Source organism: Lacerta agilis, chromosome 5 (genome assembly GCF_009819535.1).
Source record: "Lacerta agilis isolate rLacAgi1 chromosome 5, rLacAgi1.pri, whole genome shotgun sequence".
NCBI classification, from domain to species: domain Eukaryota; kingdom Metazoa; phylum Chordata; class Lepidosauria; order Squamata; family Lacertidae; genus Lacerta; species Lacerta agilis.
In genome coordinates, this window is record NC_046316.1 from 91,166,811 (window position 1) to 91,187,148 (window position 20,338).

General features: G+C 48.0%; 1 protein-coding gene across 1 annotated transcript; it reads right to left on the reverse strand.

The window, feature by feature from the left end:
• Nucleotides 1-53: 53 nt before the first annotated feature.
• LOC117047578 (intestinal-type alkaline phosphatase-like) lies at nucleotides 54-18,546 on the reverse strand. The gene is made up of 11 exons (XM_033150863.1): nucleotides 18,422-18,546; nucleotides 13,925-14,041; nucleotides 11,477-11,592; nucleotides 10,257-10,431; nucleotides 9,039-9,211; nucleotides 6,809-6,940; nucleotides 5,606-5,678; nucleotides 3,309-3,443; nucleotides 2,941-3,132; nucleotides 1,002-1,118; nucleotides 54-502 (listed from the first exon to the last, which is right to left on the reverse strand). Exons 1-11 carry the CDS (start codon nucleotides 18,480-18,482, stop codon nucleotides 240-242), a joined length of 1,554 nt encoding a protein of 517 aa, XP_033006754.1. The 5' UTR covers nucleotides 18,483-18,546; the 3' UTR covers nucleotides 54-239.
• Nucleotides 18,547-20,338: the final 1,792 nt, after the last annotated feature.

The window sequence follows — 20,338 nt, forward strand, 5'->3', positions numbered from 1 at the left end:
GGATACCCCTGCATGTACTCCTGCATGTTCACACCGTGACTGGAAGCCCAACCCCACTTTTGGTGGAACAAGATGGAAGACGTTCATTGATTCAGCCTTCAACAGGATGAAGGACACTTGTTTGGCTTAAGAAGCAAAGCTCTTGAGGGTGTAATCTATGTGGAATCAGAGTTGGAAGCACTGTCCAGAGGAGAGAAGGAGGAAAGAGATGTATCCCTGAGTTGTCATCCAGGGGAGGATTAACAGGCCCAAAGGAGCAAGGAGGCCAGGAGAAGTGTCACCAAGGTGGGCTTTGTCCACCTGGCAGAGTTAGTGTCCAGGCCATTCTCCTGGTATGGTTCTATGCTAGCAGCGTATGCCATGACATGGGCAACAAACGTCTGCTCCTGCACCCCATGGAATAGGTGAGCCATGGGGCCCTTCGCCAAGATGGCCACGTCCTCGCCCCCATGGGTTTCCGAGTCAAGGGGCACGGCAGCTTGCTGGTGGTAGTCATCACGCTCTGGGAAGAGGAATGGAAGAACACAAGAAGAGGCTGCTGGATCAGGTCAAGGAACCCTCACAGAGGCCAACCAGATGCTTGGTGGAAACCTGCGGTTTCCAGAAACTGGTTTTCAGAAGTATTACTGCCTCCGACTGCGAAGGACACTGGACAGGTTTAGGGTCTAGGCCACACATAATGTGGAAGATCAGTAATAGGATCTCCCTTAGTTTAGGGGAATGGGTGGGTGTTACTTGAAAGCAAGTATGGAGTGGAGGGTTAGGCGTTTAATGTGGAACAATAAGTGGGTGGAGGTGTTTGAACCTCAGATCTGTAATGGCATAGGGAGGGTTAAACGCCACAACCACCACCGTCTCAATTAACACCCTTGGGTGACGTGTGCTGTGGCCTTGGAATCCCTGCCGTAAAGTCAAACTAGCCTTGAATGTTGACCACACGCCCTGTCCAGCCACCACCACACACCCCGGCCATCCCAATTCAGCAGCGCCATCCCTCTTACCGCTCTCTTCTTCGGTCAAATTGGGGCGGCCCTGGCTGGTGATCTGGTAGCCCGGCCCGTTTCCATACACGATGGATGTGTACGCCTTCATGTCCGCTGCTAATGCAGGGGCCAAGCCTGTGGAGGGAGCATAGTGGACAGTGAGAAATTCCAGTGGGGGCGGGGCAAAGGGCAAAAGTGGGTGGAGCAGGGCATGCCCGTTCTGCCTTTGTACGGGAGGCTGTTCTCTGCACACAATCACACGCACCCCTCCGTAACCCCCATTCAGACAAGCAGGAGGCATGGTCTGAGTTCAAGGGCACATTCCAGCCAGGCAAAAACACCCATGGCGTGAAGCAGAGCCACTGAAAGGCATGACCCGAGGAGAGGGTGGTGGCGAGGGCTATACGGAACCTGTGGACTCTCCTTCCTTGGAGTTTTTAAAGCAGAGGTTGGGTGGCCGTCTGTCATGGATGCTTTAAGCTGCGTTTCCTGCATTGCAGGGGGTGGGACTAGATGACCCTCGGGGGTCCCTTCCAACTTCTATGATTTTTATCCCTGGAGGGCCACTCAGCCTGTTAGTTCATCTAGTTCAATACTTTGAGCAGCAGAAGCTCTCCAACATCTACAGCAGAAGTATTTCTCAGCTCTTTTTTTTTCTAACTGGGGATGCCAGGTATTGAACCTGCGACCTTTGGCAGGCAAAACACAGGCTTTGCTCTCTGAGCCATGGCCCTTTCTGGAATGCAGCCCTAGAAGCTGTGCGTCCTCTCTGCATTGTTACCACCATATTCTTCCAGCAGCTGTGGTTTGGACCACAGTTCTGAAGACCTGCATGGAAGGCCTTTGGAAAATAGATAGCTGCCTTATGCTTAGCCTGGAAAAGAGGAGACTGAGAGGAGATCGGAGAGTCATCTTTAAATATCTCAAGGGCTGTGACGTGGAAGAGGGAGCAAGCTTGTTTTCTGCTGCTCCGGAGGGAGGACCCATACCAATGACTTGAAGATGCAAGGAGATTCCGACTAAACATCGGGAAGAACTTTCTGAAAGGAGGAGCTGTCCGACAGTGGAACGGTCTCCCTTGGGAGGTTGTGGGATCTCTTTCCTTGGAGGTTTTGAAGCAGAGATTAAATGATCATCTGTCATGGATGCTTTAGCTGAGACATCCCCATTGCAGAGGGCTGGACTAGATGACTCTCAGGGTCCCTTCCAACTCTACAAGCCTAAGTCAGGCCAACGGTCCATGTAGCTCTGCACTCTCCAGGGCTTCAGAATGGGATTCCTCAGTCATAGAATCATAGAATCATCGAGTTGGAAGAGACCACAAGGGCCATCCAGTCCAAGCCCCTGCCAAGCAGGAAACACCATCAAAGCATTCCTGACAGATGGCTGTCAAGCCTCTGCTTAAAGACCTCCAAAGAAGGAGACTCCACCACACTCCTTGGCAGCAAATTCCAATGTCGAACAGCTCTCACTGTCAGGAAGTTCTTCCTAATGTTTAGGTGGAATCTTCTTTCTTGTAGTTTGAATCCATTGCCCCGTGTCTGCTTCTCTGGAGCAGCAGAAAACAACCTTTCACCCTCCTCTATATGACATCCTTTGATATATTTGAACATGGCTATCAGATCACCCCTTAACCTTCTCTTCTCCAGGCTAAACATACCCAGCTCCCTAAGCCATTCCTCATAAGGCATCGTTTCCAGGCCTTGGACCATTTTGGTTGCCCTCCTCTGGACACCTTCCAGCTTGTCAGTATCCTTCTTGAACTGTGGTGCCCAGAACTGGACACAGTATTCCAGGTGAGGTCTGACCACAGAGTCCTCTGTGAAGATCCTATAGGACCTTCTACATTCAAGGCAGGCGCTCTAACCCTTATCTACGGCCCTTCCACCCCACCGCACCCCACATCCAGCTGAGCCCACCAGAACTAGAATCGGCGCGTTCGTCGCCAGCCCCATACCAAAGATGGAGGAGCCTCTCAGCGTGTAGCCGCCAAAGCCAAAGACGTGGGAATGGTCAGCGGTCACCACAGTCAAGGTGTCGGCTTCTTGCGTCAGCTCCCCTGCCCGCTGGATAGCTTTGTCGAACTCCACTGCCTCGGTGAGAGCCTGCTTGGCAATGCCGTTGTGGTGTCCAAGGTCGATCTTGCCTCGTGCGGAGAAAAGGGCAACTTAGAAGGAGACGGATCAGGGAAAACACCTACAATCGCCCCAGTTAAAGGACCCCCCCCTTTCAATGGGCTGTTTACAAATTTTTAACTGCAAGATCCCAATCTGCCTTCCACACTCAAACCCTGGTCAACGCAGCACAGAAGATGCCCCAACTTATCTTCAACGAAGAGGTAGAATCCCTTAGGGTTGCGGCTGAGAATCTTTAAGGCGGCCTCAGTCATCTCCGCCAGAGATGGGTCGGTCTGGTTGTTGCGGACCAGCTCGTATTTCATGTCGCCAGGTTCAAAGAGGCCTGGGGATAACAGAGAGAACAACATCCTGTTCTAAGTGCATCACGGGAGAAAGGCCTGTTTTGAGGCACGTTGGGTGAGACGAAGGCCAAGAGTCAGCTGGGAGTAAATCGCACCATTCAAAGTTGGAGTTAAGTGTTTATTAGCAATAACATGATCTCTGCAGACTTGGCTGAGTGTCAGGCCTAATGAGGACAGCAACTCGTCCCCGTAGGTCTAGTCCCCATGAAGCAGTTGCTGAGACTGAAGACTCCTGCCTTCCTACAGTTGTCTAAGCCCTCTCCAGAGTTTCCCCCAAGCAATCTGAGACTTCACCTGTGTGACGCTATTTTCTCCTCCGCCCTTTTCATGCCTCTCCTAGTTCTGGGAGACCAGGCAAGAGGGGAGCTTGTCACAGGAGGAGTAGGAGATACCTGGGACTCTTCAGCAGCCTGACTCATCTCTGCCTCTTGGCGTTTCCTGCTACAGCTTCTGCCTCTGATTCTGGACTTCTCTCTGCCACAGACCCTCCCAACTCACTGGGCCCTGTTACGTCTTCAGCTTTTGACACCTCCTCTCCCCAGTCCTCTCTCTCTTATCCGTCTGTCCACTCATTGTCATCCCACCACAACTCCCCGGGTTCTGAGTCTTCTTCCCCTGGGGATTCCCTAGCTGGTTCCTCCCACCGTTCCTCTGCATCCAAACAGCCCAAGACAGACGATTTGTCAGAAGAATGAATGAGTTCCTAGCTGTGATGGCCTGGGAGTCAGACTCTGATGCTGAACCTGAGGGATCCCAGCCTGCACAGGATTCCCCGCCTCCAGAACCAGCTGAGCCGGGGCCAGGGCTTGAGCCTGAAGGATCCCCACCTGTGCTGGATCCCCAGGTGCAGGCATCAGCAGAGTCTGCTCTGGCTCCTGATGGGAGGGAGGACCCATTGCCTGCAGGTGCTCCACTCCCAGCCTCTTCAGAGGAAGCTGAGGCGGCCCCCGGGTCCAGTAACCCACCAGCCTCTCCTGAGCTACAGAGGCTCAGGGCAGAGAGGCGAAGGGAGTTAAGTGCCTACAGGAGGAGTGCTCGCCTCCAGGCCCGGAGGAGAGGCGAGTCTCCGGAGGATCGGGGCCGCCCTAAGCATAGGGCCAGATAAAAGCCAGCCAGACCCAGCCCAAGTTGCATGAGCAACTTAGTTGCAAGCGTGTGCTCAACCTGCAACCTTGTGCCTGAACCTGCCTTGGACCTCGACCTGCTCCCTGCCTTGCTCCCCGCCGGACTGACCTCCTTTGGACCCCTAGACCCAGGACTGGACTTGGACCTCGCTTCACAGACAAACCCTTGGGGCCAGCACACTAGCCCTCTCCAAGCCACAGTTCACACAAACTGGCAGAACCAAGTGCTACAGCAGAGGTGGGCAACCTCTGGCCTCTTGGCTTAAATCAGAACTATCCAGGGTCCTGTCTTGGCATGTGAGGCTGTTTTCTCCAAGCCACATCCACCTGGGCATCATATGTGAAGCCAGGTGTGGGGCAGGTAAAGAGATGGCTGCAAAGGAGCCCTCGGGAGCTCTGAATCTGTTGTGCTGTCAGGTGATTGACAGGCCCCAGCAGCTTGCCTCTTGGGCTGAAAATGGCCCCCCACCCCAGGGTTACAGCTTTTCCCAGAAGGCACCATTTGGGGTGCAGGTGGGACTGGTGAGAGGAGAGAAGGTCTGAAGGCTATGCCACAAAACCCTCAATCCTGGAATTTTACACATGTCGTGGGGCTTCCCTCGCTCCCCACACAAGGAAACATTCACACGTGAAGAGAGACACAGGGAAATCTGCAGCCCGAAGCTGTTCTGTCCAGGGTTTCTGCTTGATTCTCCTGTGCGTGTAAACCGGTCTTAAATGCATTCTGAGAAAAACGCTTCTAATCGCTGCAACAGGGAAGAGTGGTGAGTGATTTGCGTTTCAAGACAGGGCTGAATAAGGCTGTGTGTGCCTTTAAAGCACATTACAAGCATATAGTTTTTCTCAAATAATTCTGAGCACTGTAGTTTGTTAAGGGTTGCTGGGAATTGTCACTCTGTGAGGGGTGAACTACAGTGCCCATAATCCTTTGAGGGAAATAATGTGCTTTGAAGCTGTAAGCTGCCTAAGACACCATGGATGAAGAAACTGGGAGGCAAATGGGGATTTGAACCCGTTACCCATGAGGCGGCTCACAGCTGGGTCGTCTGCGGCACTCAGCAGCTGTGTTCGGTTCCAGACGTACTTGGTGCCCTAGGAAGAAACACAAAGAATTGAGGGGGTATTTTCTAAACCTCTCAGGCCCAACATAGCTTGCCATATCCACCACAGATTAAAATGTGTTTCCTTTTGGAGAATATTTGCCTGTCTACTCCAATATTGTCTGCTCTGTGAGGTGGAATTTTTGTTCAACCCATTATCAGTGAGGCCAGCATCGCGTATGCAGGAACATGACATGACCAGAAGACTGGTAAGAGCCACTTTTGGAGTTCCCTAACGGCTGACCGTTGAAGTGAAAAACAGATCCAGATAAGGTGCAAGGAGGGCCCTGCACATACAGTAAAAAAATATTGAGTTGAGTAAGTGTTTCCAAGGATTGTGGTTGGATGAGATATCGTGGGGTGAAGGGGTGGCAGAAGGTGGATAGGGGAGAGAATGAAATAGCAAAGATTGCATATATTTTTCCTACACAGAGAGCGTCCCAAGCTCTCGCAGACTGTTAAAACTCCGTCCGGAAATGCATTGCTGAATAAAGTCAGACTAACTGGGAATCGGGTGTGAGCTCCCATACTTGAACCCACAAGAGGAAATTCTCCCCACATGGCTGGCAGCCGCTCTCCAAACGCTGAAGCAGAAAGAGCTCTCTGTCATGTGCTCCTTTTAACTGGAGATGCCAAGAATTGAATCTTTTGAATTCAAGCATGAGCACAAATCTTCTGCTGAGCTACAATCCCTCTCCTGATGGCTGGCTGTGAGGCCCAATGGGACCCACAGACTAAATAACAAGACCCCTTTTGGACACACCCGGCATTGACCTCTTATCCCATAGAATCATAGTTGGAAGGGATCCCGAGGGTCATCTAGTCCCACCCCCTGCAATTCAGGAATCTCAGCTAAAACATCAGCGACATCTAAAAAACAAAACAAAACATTTTACCCTTCAAAGAATTGCATGCGCTGCAGTTTCATAAGGGTTGCTGAGAACTGTAACCCTACGGTGCCCGGAAATCTTTGCAAGGGGAAACGTGCTCCAGAGGTGTACAATGTGTGCACAGCCAAAATGCATTGCAAATGATGTTGCGCAACACGTACACACCCGCTTCCCATCCTCGTGTCAAGCCCACAATTCCGAAAGCAAAAGCATTTCGGTGCGATAAACTTACTGGCGAGGAGTTAAGCCACTCCGTGATGAGGTTCTTGCCATCTTGGCGAATGCCCTTGCTGGAGTTGGTGTTGTACTCGGGGTCCTGAGTGCCCGCTGGAGTCATGTACTTCCGGCCGCCGCCCAGGATCACCTGTCAAGAAAGTCACATGGGGCCATAAAAATGTGATAATTTGAACCCCTATGAATCATTGAATGTGCCTCTAATAGAAGATGGTAACCTGCTGCTTTAAGAAACAGGTGATTTGGCATGAGACCTTCCCTCTAGGGAAAGTAGTACAGCGAATACGTCAATCACACAAAGATGCCATTCATAAGCTACAACATAAGTTGATACATGTACAAAAGCCTAACACAGGTTCCCTTGCATTGCATACTAACAGAATGTAACAGATTATTGAAAAGCAAGGTTCAGTTAGTAATGCTTCTTGCGCATGCGTATTAAACTAACAATGAGGTAATGGTGGACATGCGTACTAAACTGAAATGAGGTAATGAAATGTGATTGGTTAAATTGAAATCCTTTGCCTGAAATGTTATAAATACCCCTGCCCAGACCTTTGGGTGGGGTTGCAGGCTTGCGAAAATGATTTGACTGTAACCCTTATTTTTTATTTTTTTATTTTTTTTATCAAACTTTATTCACGTAGCCAACAGGCCATTGCGACTAAGAATACAGATAAAACAGATAAAAATACTGGAGAAAGACCAGTCAGGTACACAAATATATAAATATACTGATAAATCATATGAAACCCCCAGGCTAAAAGGCCGTTCAAATAGTGGCCTCGTTCTCAGAGAGTCAAATGATTTTCCCTGTTATCGTTTCTGTTCCTGCTAGAAATAAGGTAGACAATGAAGCCCTAATTTGGCGGCCTGAAATAGTCAGTAAAGATGGTAAGATACTCTCGTTCCTCAGAGCTATATAGATAAGCTGATCGAGACAAATATAGACCTCAGGTGCATGGGCTAGTCATATATGCTGAGTTGTCTTTCAAATTGAGGCCCTTAGTCTCATTGCCCTCTCAATGAATCTGGCGACCTTCTCTGTTGTCTGGACATATGGGGCCCAAATCTGGACGGGGACCCAATGCAATCTTCTTGAAACAGTTAAATCTAATTTTTTTAAGACAAATCTTTGCCGTTCCACCATGTGTACCAACTGCAGCACTACGCCTCGAAGCTGGTCTCCGATCTGTGGAAACACAGATCTGGAAAAGAACTCTTAATTATTGGCTCCGCTTAAACCAAAATCCAACAGGACTCTTGCCCCAGGTGATACAGGATGCCCACGAAAGCGCATGGTTTAAAACGGGGAGACTCAAACTTCTCTCATGCGGTCTACATGCTCAGCATTTGCTAATGTTGGGCCCCTCTAAAGCAAAAAGCTTAATTGATCAGCGCCTGGTGGATATCGAACAACAAAACTACTTGGCCAAAACAAAGAAATTTTGTTTTACTAACCCTTATTGCTTTGCAATAAAGAAAACCAAACGGCCTCCAAGCTCCTCTCAAGTCTCTTGAGTTTTACTGGCGCAGCTCAGAAGATAGGCCTTTTGCCCAATGCAACAGTAGGAAGGGTTGTGTGAATGTGCACACAAGCGAAAGCAAGCACTCAGGGGAGCCACCTTGGCAGGAGATTTCCCAGGTTCGAAGGGACCCAGGGCAAGGACACCTCGAGAGGGGCACCGTAGGAATGGACTTGGGCACTTGGAGAGGATATAGGATATAGTTTTTATCTTTCCTTGCTTGAGTGGGTGAGATCAACAGAATAAAACCATGTTTTGCAGCTTAAACTTGGAAGCTAAAACAAGGTTGATTTAACCTTCTGGATGCTTTTTAAGTTTCCCTGGTATCTCCCCTTTTTCTCCCCCTTAAAAACAACATTGTTTTGTGAAGAAGTAAAAGTAGTATTTACTTACATAATCTAGGTCTTGAAGCAGCAGTTATGGCAGAAAAATGGAGGGACAGGTTTATAACTACTATCTAAGTCACAAAAGTACAAAATGTAACTTCAGAATGTGTGGTCAGCTTGGAAGCATGATGGGGGAGAAGGAGAAGCCCAGGCAGGAAGGAGGAACGTAGCGTTACAGCTGCAAGGAGTCGCAAGTGGGGAGAGAGGGCACCAGGTTGGCGAAAGCTTACCCTAGGCAGGATAAGAGAGCAGAGAGGGCGGGAGTGGACTGCAAGCCCAGAAAGGAGGGGGTTTGCTGCCCCTCCCCACAACCCACCGTCAGGTTGACGTTCTTAACAAGTTGCTGAGCGATGTCCTTGCAGCCTTCTGAAATTGCTGAGGCGGGCATGTCGGCGTCCGAGTACCAGTTCCGGTTCACCACGTGGGCATAGTTCCCGGAGGGTGACGCATGCTGGACTCGCGTGGTGGTCACAATCCCCACAGACTTTCCTGAAATTGGGTGGAGAGAGAGATTGTCTGCAAGAGGGACTGTCGGAGCCAGGAAAGATATCCTCATTGAACTGGGGTTTTGTCTTTGATCTGAAACTTGGAGGAAGGAGAAGACAATGCTTCTGGGCATGTGCTGAGTGCCTCCCCTAAGTATGAAAGGACCATGCTTACCATCTACATCTCTGGGATTAAGGGTTTGCAAGTATGAGGGCAAACCCAGAGCCCAATAAGACTTAACTAAGTTTGGGGGTGGACACACACAAAAATTTCTCTAACCAAGTGTTATGTATTGAAGTTCCCACCCTAGGCCACTAGGGGTGTGTGTATATAGTTCATCCTGCTGCAGTTTTCACTCAGGTCAGCATATGCAAATGAGGGATTGAAAACTGACGTTCAGGGATTGGGTAACTACAGAAAGTTGTTACTGTTGCTTTGTAGCTGAGTTCTATATAAGCAGGCTGCTGAGGCCTTCAGCTCACTTCTGTTCCAGCCTGAGAATAACAAGAGCTGCTTGGAAATCACTGTGTCGTCTGCTGTGTCCACCCACAACTTAACACCAAGTGTTGGGGTGCTGCCCCCGGTGGTCTGGAGGTGTTGTGACTCCTTACAAGCATTGGAGAGCTTTAGTCAGACAAACCACCCAGGTGGCTACAAAAATGGTTGCCAACCCCCATGGGGTGGCAAATTGATTCCATCAACCCCTGAACCCCACTTCCTCTGATGTTCTTTTTAGCTGTACGTCTTGGGCAAATGGATCTGCCACAAACTGCTCTGTTCCACCTCCAGACCCAAGAAGGCTCTGACCCAGGGGCCCTATCCTGACTCAAAACATTTCTCTTAAGGCATCAAGAAGACCTAGCAGGCCAGGTGTTTGACGCAACATACATTGAAGGCACATGGCTTCCCCCAAAGAGTCCTGGGAACTGTAGTTTGCGCCCACTAGTAACTACAGTTCCCGGGGTTCTTTGTGAGGAAATAACAGTGCTTTAATCCCACCCCTCCTGTGAATGCGACTATGTTTCTCCACCTGTGCCCTCCATCTTACCAGCTGCACAGGCTCTCTGCATCACAGACACGACTTCGTTGCCAACTGTTGTGTTACACTGGCTAACCCGAGCAGCTGCATTCAGCCCAATGGTTTTGTAGTTGCCCTTCACCCCACAGAGGTAGGCGGTGGCGGTGCCAGCACTGTCGGGCACTTGCCGGTCCACGTTGTACGTCTGCCAAAACCAAAGGAGACATGGCTAGGAAGAAGCTTAAAGGCTGCCCTCTCACACCCTCCACTGAGCTGTTGGGAGGAGAGCGATCCCTGCAGAGGCTGAGAATGGAAGCTGCGCCCCGCCAACTATATGGCTGGCGGGCATGCAACTTCCTTTTTTTAAATATATATACTTTTAATAAGAATTTATTGGCTTTTTCAAAATCAAATTAAACAAAATACAAAAACACACAATACACACACTACACAAAAACACACCAACAAAAAATACAATTATTTAACCATCCTTCTCTTCTTTAAAATCCTAAACCTGGGACTTCCTCACATCCTCTCTTATGCGTTCATTACTAATCTTCTCTAGTAACTTTGTAACATTGTAAAATCCTAATTCTTACATCTAATCTCAGTCTTACAGTTATAACCAACATAACTTGAATCATACAACTTGTTCTTATCAAATAAAATATCATATTCCAATTCATAACTTCTTATATCCTTTCTTCATTTAACTTAGTAAAGCTGTAGCCATTGTTCCTTCTGATTCCCTTCAAAACTATAAAAATCAACACATTTTACCATAAACCTAAACCTAAGTATTTCTTCCATTCTCAAAATCCGTTTCCCCCTCTGATGTCGGAGTACCGTGGTCAGCATTTGTAATATACCTCTTAATTCCCATTAATGGGTAATGGCAACTTCCTTCCCAAGCCTCCGAGGTTGACAACTGTGGGAAATGGGGGGTGTGTGTGTGCTGGAGGGATCTTTGCACCGCGGCGCCGGATATGCCTTTACTGACTCTCTGCCACCTCTTCCTGAAATGCTCCCCAAACCAACTTGCTTAAGACTGCACTTGGCAGTTGCATGAATGCAAGTTGTGAGCTTGAGCTATGAGCCTCGCCCAAAGAGTACAGGCTTCACCTGCTGAATTACTGCCTGATCGGCCTCAAGTAGAGAAAAAGAACTTTCTCAGCGGAAAGGAAGGCACGATTCCCGGAAAGCCATTTGTTCCCCCCAGAACTGCAGGGTCAAGCGCAGATGGAAGGCACCTTGGAAAGAGCCACGTAAGGGAAGGCGTCCATCGTCAGAGGCAACTGGGGGCTCAGCTGGTTCGCCAACTCTCCCTTCAGGATGCGGGTGGCGGTGATGGTGGGGAGGCCCATGCCTGACAGGGAGACAGAGTGAGAAGTTTTGCAGCCCACAGGATCCTGACACAAACACCTCATAACCCCCTCAGTACACAGTGTTCCCAGAGCAGTTTCCTCCCCGAGAAACGAAATCCATTTCACACTCCCTGACTTCACCAAAACAAAAAAATAACCCAGCTTAAGGCAGCAGAAGGAAAGATGGTTTGAAAGAGGGATTGGTGCTTCGGATCAACTATGAAACTAATGAAGCTTATACTCCAGGGTCCCCAATCTCAGAGGGCCCCCAGAAATACATTGCTTAAAAAAAAGTGGGGACTAGTAGACCCAGGGTGGATCTATACACAGGAATAAAATGCTATAAATAAGTCAGAAATTAAACTGTTGTAACAAAAGGGGGGGAACCACTATGGAAAATCATAAAGAATTTTTTTTGCTCTCCATTGCCACCTGGTGTTGCATGTTTATAACACATTCAAAATGCTGGTGATTTTTTTTTTTTTACTAATGTAGCTGGGTCCCCAATTTGAGTTGCATGACTCAAATTGATTAATTTTTTGGGGGGGGTTATATATTTCAACAATCACAAAGTTTGAGAGTCAGAACCACAGCTGTTGTAAAGGCTGTTCTGCTGTGGCTGATGTATGCCTCCCCTTTTAAACAGAAGTCATAACAAAGAGGAATAACGATGAGTTCGCACAAGTCCTCAGGCAGATCCCAAAAACGCAAACTCTTGGAAAATTTGTGGAGATCTGTCATGGAACAACCCAATTGAAGGAGATGGCAGGGGTTACGCAGAGCTCATTGCTGGCTGTGAAGGGGCCCCTGTGACAGTTCAGGGTCCCCACTCCTTGCACCCCAGTTTTTGACCAGAGGCAAAGAGGTTGCACGAATAGAAATTATTAATATTGCAGTTGTTGTATAAGAGATTATTACTTTGACCGATATGTAATTGAAATTAATAAGATTTTGGAACGCAGAAATAAAGAAAATAATCAAACCATCAATTCTAGCATGCAGGGTTGTGGCAGCACCTAAATTATATAATTTGGTATTTGAACGATTGGTATTAGTAACTGTATTATACTTTGGTATTGTTAGAAAGAGGCTATTATTGGATTGTAATTCAAAATTAATAAAATTAATAAAATTAATAAAATCAATAAAATTAATAAAATTGTTATAAAAAGAGTGACACATTGACTTTGCACTCATGGTCTGCTTGCGACCTTCCCTTAGGCATCTAGTTGGCCAGTGTGAGAAATTATTGCTGAAATAGGTGGGACTTCGGCCCGATCTTCTTACGCTCTTAATTTATCTCACTTAATTTGCATAAGCATCAGTTCCCATAATCTCCGCTGCCTCCGGAATTGTTTCCTTCCTGACTTTGGAACCAGAGTTTCCCTGAATTGTGCACGTCAAGAGTCCAAAGAAGACTATTGACGACACGACCAGGAAATCATTACGGGACACACCTTCTGAACGATCACATTTAATGCCAGTTAATGAGAGCCATTAATGCACTGATAGCATTTCCCTTGATATAGATTCTCCTGTCCAAATCGGTTTATCAGCATCACACACCACCTGGATGCACGGGCAGGAGGAAAGCGAGCTTCTGCATCCTTGGGGTTGGCTCTTGGAAATGCAAGGCTCAGGGAAAGGAGCTTGTTTGACTATGCAGACTTCCCAACCAGTGGCGTAGCATGGGGGGCCACGGGGCGGTTGCCCTGGGCACAAAATTGTTAGGGGCGCAGAATCCCAACACCTGGTGCTGCCTCAATACAGCTGTGTGCTTCCGTCACAATACAGCTGTGTGTTTCTGTTGAAAACAGCTTCTCCTAGAACCAGGAAGTGACCTCTCCAGACAACGGAATGGTTTTTCTTTTCTTATCTCTGTGGTTATGATCTCCTGGGTGACGTGGAAGCCATTAGGCCAGTGATGGCCAAACTTGGTCCTCCAGCTGTTTTAGGACTACAACTCCCATAATCCCTAGCTAGCAGGACCAGTGGTCAGGGATGATGGGAATTGTAGTCCCAAAACAGCTGGAGGGGCAAGTTTGGCAATCACTGCATTAGGCAGTTGAATGCGCAAGCGTACTCTGTCAGCTTCCCTCCTTCCGTGCTGCCCCGGGATCTGGCAATCCATTCTACACCACTGTTCCCAACCTGGTGCCCTCCAGGCGTTTTGGAGCCCAACAGCATCAGCAAAGCATCAGGTTGGGGAAGCCTCGGCTTGGGAGTGCTGACTTGGGGGCTGAGATTGTTCTGTGTGCGCTTAGTTCTGAATGCACAGAGAAAAGAATTTATTCTCGCTCATGTTACACAGACAGGGGAGCGCAACCCACTTACCATCTCCCAGGAAGAGGATGAGGTTCTTAGCTTTGTAGTGCCGGGGATGGAGGCTCAGGGCTTTCTGGATGGCCTTGAGAGCCTGCTCGTTCCAGAAGGAGGGCTTCTCCTCTTGAGCTTGAGGAACAGAAAACAACAACCAGGAATTAGGGTTGGCAGTGCAAACCTTTCTTATGGCTCCTCCAGATGACTGGTTTATTGAACTTCATCCTGATCTGCTTCCACAAAGCCTACACAAAGGATAGATTATATCTGGTTAGTACTAATTTGTCTGCAGGGAGAATATACACCTTCCCATTCATAGAAGCACAGAATCATTGTTGTTCAGTCGTTCAGTCGTGTCCGACTCTTCGTGACCCCATGGACCAGAGCACGCCAGGCACGCCTATCCTTCACTGCCTCCCGCAGTTTGGCCAAACTCATGTTAGTAGCTTCGAGAACACTGTCCAACCATCTCATCCTCTGTCGTCCCCTTCTCCTTGTGCCCTCCATCTTTCCCAACATCAGGGTCTTTTCCAGGGAGTCTTCTCTTCTCATGAGGTGGCCAAAGTACTGGAGCCTCAACTTCAGGATCTGTCCTTCTAGTGAGTACTCAGGGCTGATTTCTTTGAGAATGGATAGGTTTGATCTTCTTGCAGTCCATGGGACTCTCAAGAGTCTCCTCCAGCACCATAATTCAAAAGCATCAATTCTACGGCGATCAGCCTTCAGAATCATAGAATTGTAGAATTGGAGGGGATTCCTGAGGGTCATCTAGTCCAACCCCCTGCAATGCAGTAATCTCAGCTATATCATCAACAAGAGATAGCCATCCAACCTCTGCTTAAAATCTCCAAAGAAGGAGAGTCCACCGCCTTCCAAGGGGGTGTGGTCTGTTCCACTGCCAAGCAGCTCTTACTGTCAGAAAGTTCTTCCTGATGTTTAGTCGGAATCTCCTCTTTGCAATTTAAATCCATTGGTTGGGTTCCTACCCTCTGGAACTGCAGAAATAAGCTTGCTTCATCTTCCATGTGACAGCCCTTTAGATATTTGAAGATGGCTATCGTATTTCCTCTCAAGACTCCTCATATCCGGACAGAACATACCCAGTTCCCTCAACTGCTCCTCATATGGCTTGATTTCCAGATCCTTTATCATCTTGGTTGCTCTCCTCTGCACATGTTCCAGATTGTCAATATCATTCTTAAACTGGGGTGCCCAGAACTGGATCAACGTTTGCTGACCACACACTTTTCAGCACACCTGCTTGCTTGTCAGTTTCCAAACTGCACAAAGTTTGTTGTTGTGGAAAAAAGTGGAAAGCAGAGCCACTTCAACTGCACAGACCTTAAGGTCTAGTATGTGCTCGTATTCCTCCTGCAAAATACTGGCAGCCTGGAAGCAACCTTAGTAAGCACATGCAACCTGTAATTAACTGGTGAGGGAGAGATTGCATATCAAATCCCCAGAAAAAGAGGAGTGTCGGGGCCTGGAGGACTAGGAATGAACAGTGTGTGGGATAAACCAGCCTCATATAACCAACATGTTCAAGTCTAATTACTGCATGAAGGGGTTAAGACCATAAAGTAAGCTGTCTTGCCAGGCTTAGCTTGACCGCTTCCCCTCAGCTTGGTTTACCAAACTCCCTGTTCTCCCACTTCCTACTCTTCCACTATGCAAACCCTACCAATAAAGAGGTCTAAGCACGATGCTCCAAGCTTCGACTGTGTGGCTTCAGCAATCCATCGTTGTGTTTCTCTACAAATAATTGAGAAACATTTACTATTTTGGAACCGAAGTTATACTGCCTGTCTTTTCTTGCTGCTGTATGGAAAAGCACATGAATCTGACCTTTGAAGAGTTTGTAAGTAAACCATTTTTACCTTACCAAATGTGTGGTCTCTTTCTATGCTAAGGGAAGAGGAACTTTGGAAGCAACTTAGAAGGGGATATTTTAAAGGTTGAGCAGCCTACATTTCCACGCTTTACTTTGCTGCCTGTTTTGTGATTTTGAATCTCTGTTGGGGCTCTCCCACCAAAGGGTACTTGCCCCAAGCCTTGATCTAGGCAACCAGGGAATTCTCCTTTTTATTTTACCATACCTACATTTTTTTCTTTCAACCAAATACTAAAAACAAACACAGTGAATGGAGAACTTGCTCCAGGTATAGAACTTGCTTATTTCAACTTCAAACACCTGCTCCAAATGGAGCCGTAGACTTTGGACTGAATCATCCAGGCAATCACTATTGAACCTTGATAAATTTTATTACACTCAATATGTTTTTCCTGGCAGCCAAAACAAGTGTCTATTTTAGGATTATTATAGAGAGTGAAATTTAATTGGCTTTCTTTATCGCTTACTTAGTGAAATCAGTGCACATGACACTTACAAGGTGCAGAGTACAAGAGGCCCCCGCCCCAAGGAGCTTACAATTCAAAATTCAAAACACCTGAGGGGATGGGAGGCAGGAGAAACCAAGGAAGGAATGTGCAATTGTCTCAGTTATTTCTGTGGCTGGGAGCATAATTCCAAAGTAAGAACTCTTAGACAGAAAGGTAGACACATAAGCTGATTTAGCTGTGCGTAGTAATTAGAGAGACATATTTTTAAACATAGGAAGCTGCCTTGTACTGAGTCAGAACCATGGGTGCAAGAATGTCCCCTCCCTCCAATTTTAATAGGCACTACTGCAGTTTTATTTTGCAGTGTTAATATCTTCACTATTTGTTTTTTTGGCACACTGCCCTGAGACTTTTTCAACTGGAGGGCAGTATGGAAATGTTAAAAATAAAATAAGTTTCCCCCCCCCCCATGCTCCCAGAGATATGCTCAGTAAAACAGACATATTGGTTTGAAGTTGAAAATGCAAGTTACAATAGATGAAAACCTTGTTGCTTCAGTTTTAGAGCCCATCCTCTTTTTCAACAGACATTCAACAGAATATCCCCAGTATCTGATAACAAAATTATTTATCTGTAAACCCTCGACTAGTGGAACATGATATGCAACAAAAATCATAGAATCCTAGAGTTGGAAGAGACCACAAGGGCCATCCAGTCCAACCCCCTGCCAAGCAGGAAACACCATCAAAGCATTCCTGACAGATGGCTGTCAAGCCTCCGCTTAAAGAGCTCCAAAGAAGGAGACTCCACCACACTCCTTGGCAGCCAACTCCACTGTCCAACAGCTCTTACTGTCAGGAAGTTCTTCCTAATGTTCAGGTGGAATCTTCTTTCTTGTAGTTTGAATCCATTGCCCCGTGTCCGCTTCTCTGGAGCAGCAGAAAACAACCTTTCTCCCTCCTCTATATGACATCCTTTTATATCTTTGAACATGGCTATCATATCACCCCTTAACCTTCTCTTCTCCAGGCTAAACATACCCAGCTCCCTAAGCCGTTCCTCATAAGGCATCGTTTCCAGGCCTTGGACCATTTTGGTTGCCCTCCTCTGGACACGTTCCACGTTCCAACATATTGGAGAGAAGCCAGGTGTATCACAACTATTAATGAATGACCAGATAAACATCATGAAAGACAGTTCCACATTGCACATACCGATTGGGGAAGGGAAGCGATGGAAGAATACTTTAATAAGAAAACAGAACGGAGAACCCTTTATGTTCTATTGGAAGGGGTGAAATATGCTGATCTGTATACAGTGACCACAGAAGTTCATTGAATCATAAGATTGAGGGTCATCTAATAATAATTTATTATTATTATTATTATTATTATTATTATTATTATTAATACACCGCCCATCTGGCTGGGTTTCCCCAGCTACTCTAGGTGGCTCTCAACAGAATTTTAAACACACAATAAAACATCAAACATTAAAAACTTCCCTAAACAGGACTGCCTTCAGATGTCTTCTAAAATTCAGATAGTTGTTTATTTCCTTGACATCTGATGGGAGGGCATTCCACAGGGCAGGCGCCACCACCGAGACGGCCTTCTGCCTGGTTCCCTGTAACCTCACTTCTCGCAGTGAGGGAACCGCCAGCATGCCCTCGGAGGTGGGCCTCAGTGTCCAGACCCCTGCAATGCAGGAGTCACAGCTAAAGCATCCGTGACAGATGGCCATCCAACCTCTGCTTTAAAACCTGCAAGGAAATTGAGTCCACTCTGATGTATTTCAATGACTTTGGGTCATGTTTCAGGGGGTTCCATAGCATGTGGGAACTGCAACAAAAGAGACCCACTCCATAATCGCGACCCACTCCAAAATCGCTGAGCGCCCCTGAACTTCACAGCACACACCAGGCAATAATTCAAGTGGGGCAATTTCCCTCACAAATCCCAGACATGAGAGTAGCAAGCAGGCAGGTGGGGAGATCTCTCTTGATACGTCCAACCTGCCCATTCTGAGGACACCCCAGGAGACCCTGGGCATGACCCGAACACCCTACTTACTCTTTCTGCACCCTGGTCATATCCATCTCCCTAAGCTCTGGTACCAACCCAATAGGGTGGATGATGGGGAGACGCAAGCCTCACAACCCTGCCACATTACCTGGGATGATGGCACCAGCGAATGCCAGCCCCAGGCAGAGAGCCAGTCCGGAGAGCCACATTGCTGCAAATGGAGCGGAGCAGTTTCAGGGTGAGCGGGAGAGATTTCAGGAAGCTCTGTGACTTATAAGACTAAACCCAGGGAGACCTTTGGACACCCGGACAGCTGCAAACCATCATTAGTGGCACCCAGATTCCTCCCCTTACCAGACCCCACCCTGGGGAGTTTCACAACTGCTGCTGGCAACAGGAAGTGCACAATATTCCAGTTCCAAGGAACCATGGCTTATGGCAGTGGATCAACCCCCGCATTGGTTTCAAGTCTCCAGTCCTCACTTTTTAAGCCTGCTTTCTCTCCCCCCCAACTGTTTCTCCTCTCCCATTGCTTCTTTTCATTTGTCTTGTTCACACTCTTTTTGTGCTCTGCCTAAACTTTTGTCTCAATTTCCTGCTTTCACCCAGGCCAGCTCCTTCCTGTGCCTTCTGTTATAGATGCTCCTAATATCTCGAACCAGGACGCGGGTGGCGCTGTGGGTTAAACCACAGAGCCTAGGGCTTGCTGGTCAGAAGGTTGGCGGTTCGAATCCCTGCAACGGGGTGAGCTCCCGCTGCTCGGTCCCAGCTCCTGCCCACCTAGCAGTTCAAAAGCACGTCAAAGTGCAAGTAGATAAATAGGTACTGCTCCGGCGGGAAGGTAAACGGCATTTCCGTGCGCTGCTCTGGTTCGTCAGAAGCGGCTTAGTCATGCTGGCCACGTGACCCAGAAGCTGTACGCCGGCTCCCTCAGCCAATAAAGCGAGATGAGCGCCGCAACCCCAGAGTCGGACACGAGTGGACCTAATGGTCAGGGGTCCCTTTACCTTTAATATCTCGAACAGCTCCTATTAGAATCATAGAATCCTAGAGTTGGAAGAGACCACAAGGGCCATCTAGTCCAACCCCTGCCAAGCAGGAAACACCAGCAAAGCATTCCTGACAGATGGCTGTCAAGCCTCCGTTTAAAGACCTCCAAAGAAGGAGACTCCACCACACTCCTTGGCAGCAAATTCCACTGCCGAACAGCTCTCACTGTCAGGAAGTTCTTCCTAATGTTTAGGTGGAATCTTCCTTCTTGTAGTTTGAATCCATTGCCCCGTGTCCGCTTCTCTGGAGCAGCAGAAAACAACCTTTCACCCTCCTCTATATGACATCCTTTTATATATTTGAACATGGCTATCATATCACCCCTTAACCTTCTCTTCTCCAGGCTAAACATACCCAGCTCCCTAAGCCGTTCCTCATAAGGCATCGTTTCCAGGCCTTGGACCATTTTGGTTGCCCTCCTCTGGACACGTTCCAGCTTGTCAGTGTCTTTCTTGAACTGTGGTGCCCAGAACTGGACACAGTGTTCCAGGTGAGGTCTGACCAGAGCAGAATATATTGGTACTATTACTTCCCTTGATCTAGATGCTATACTCCTATTGATGCATCCCAGAATTGCATTGGCTTTTTTAGCTGCTGCATCACACTGTTGACTCACCCAGGCCAGCTCCTTCCTGCGCCTTCTGTTATAGATGCTCCTAATATCGTGAACCAGGGCGCGGGTGGTGCTGTGGGTTAAACCACAGAGCCTAGGGCTTGCTGAACAGAAGGTCGGCAGTTCGAGGGGTGAGCTCCCGCTGCTCGGTCCCAGCTCCTGCCCACCTAGCAGTTCAAAAGCACGTCAAAGTGCAAGTAGATAAATAGGTACCGCTCCGGCGGGAAGGTCAACGGCATTTCCGTGCGCTGCTCTGGTTCGCCAGAAGCGGCTTAGTCATGCTGGCCACGTGACCCAGAAGCTGTACGCCGGCTCCCTCAGCCAATAAAGCGAGATGAGCGCCGCAACCCCAGAGTCGGACACGAGTGGACCTAATGGTCAGGGGTCCCTTTACCTTTAATA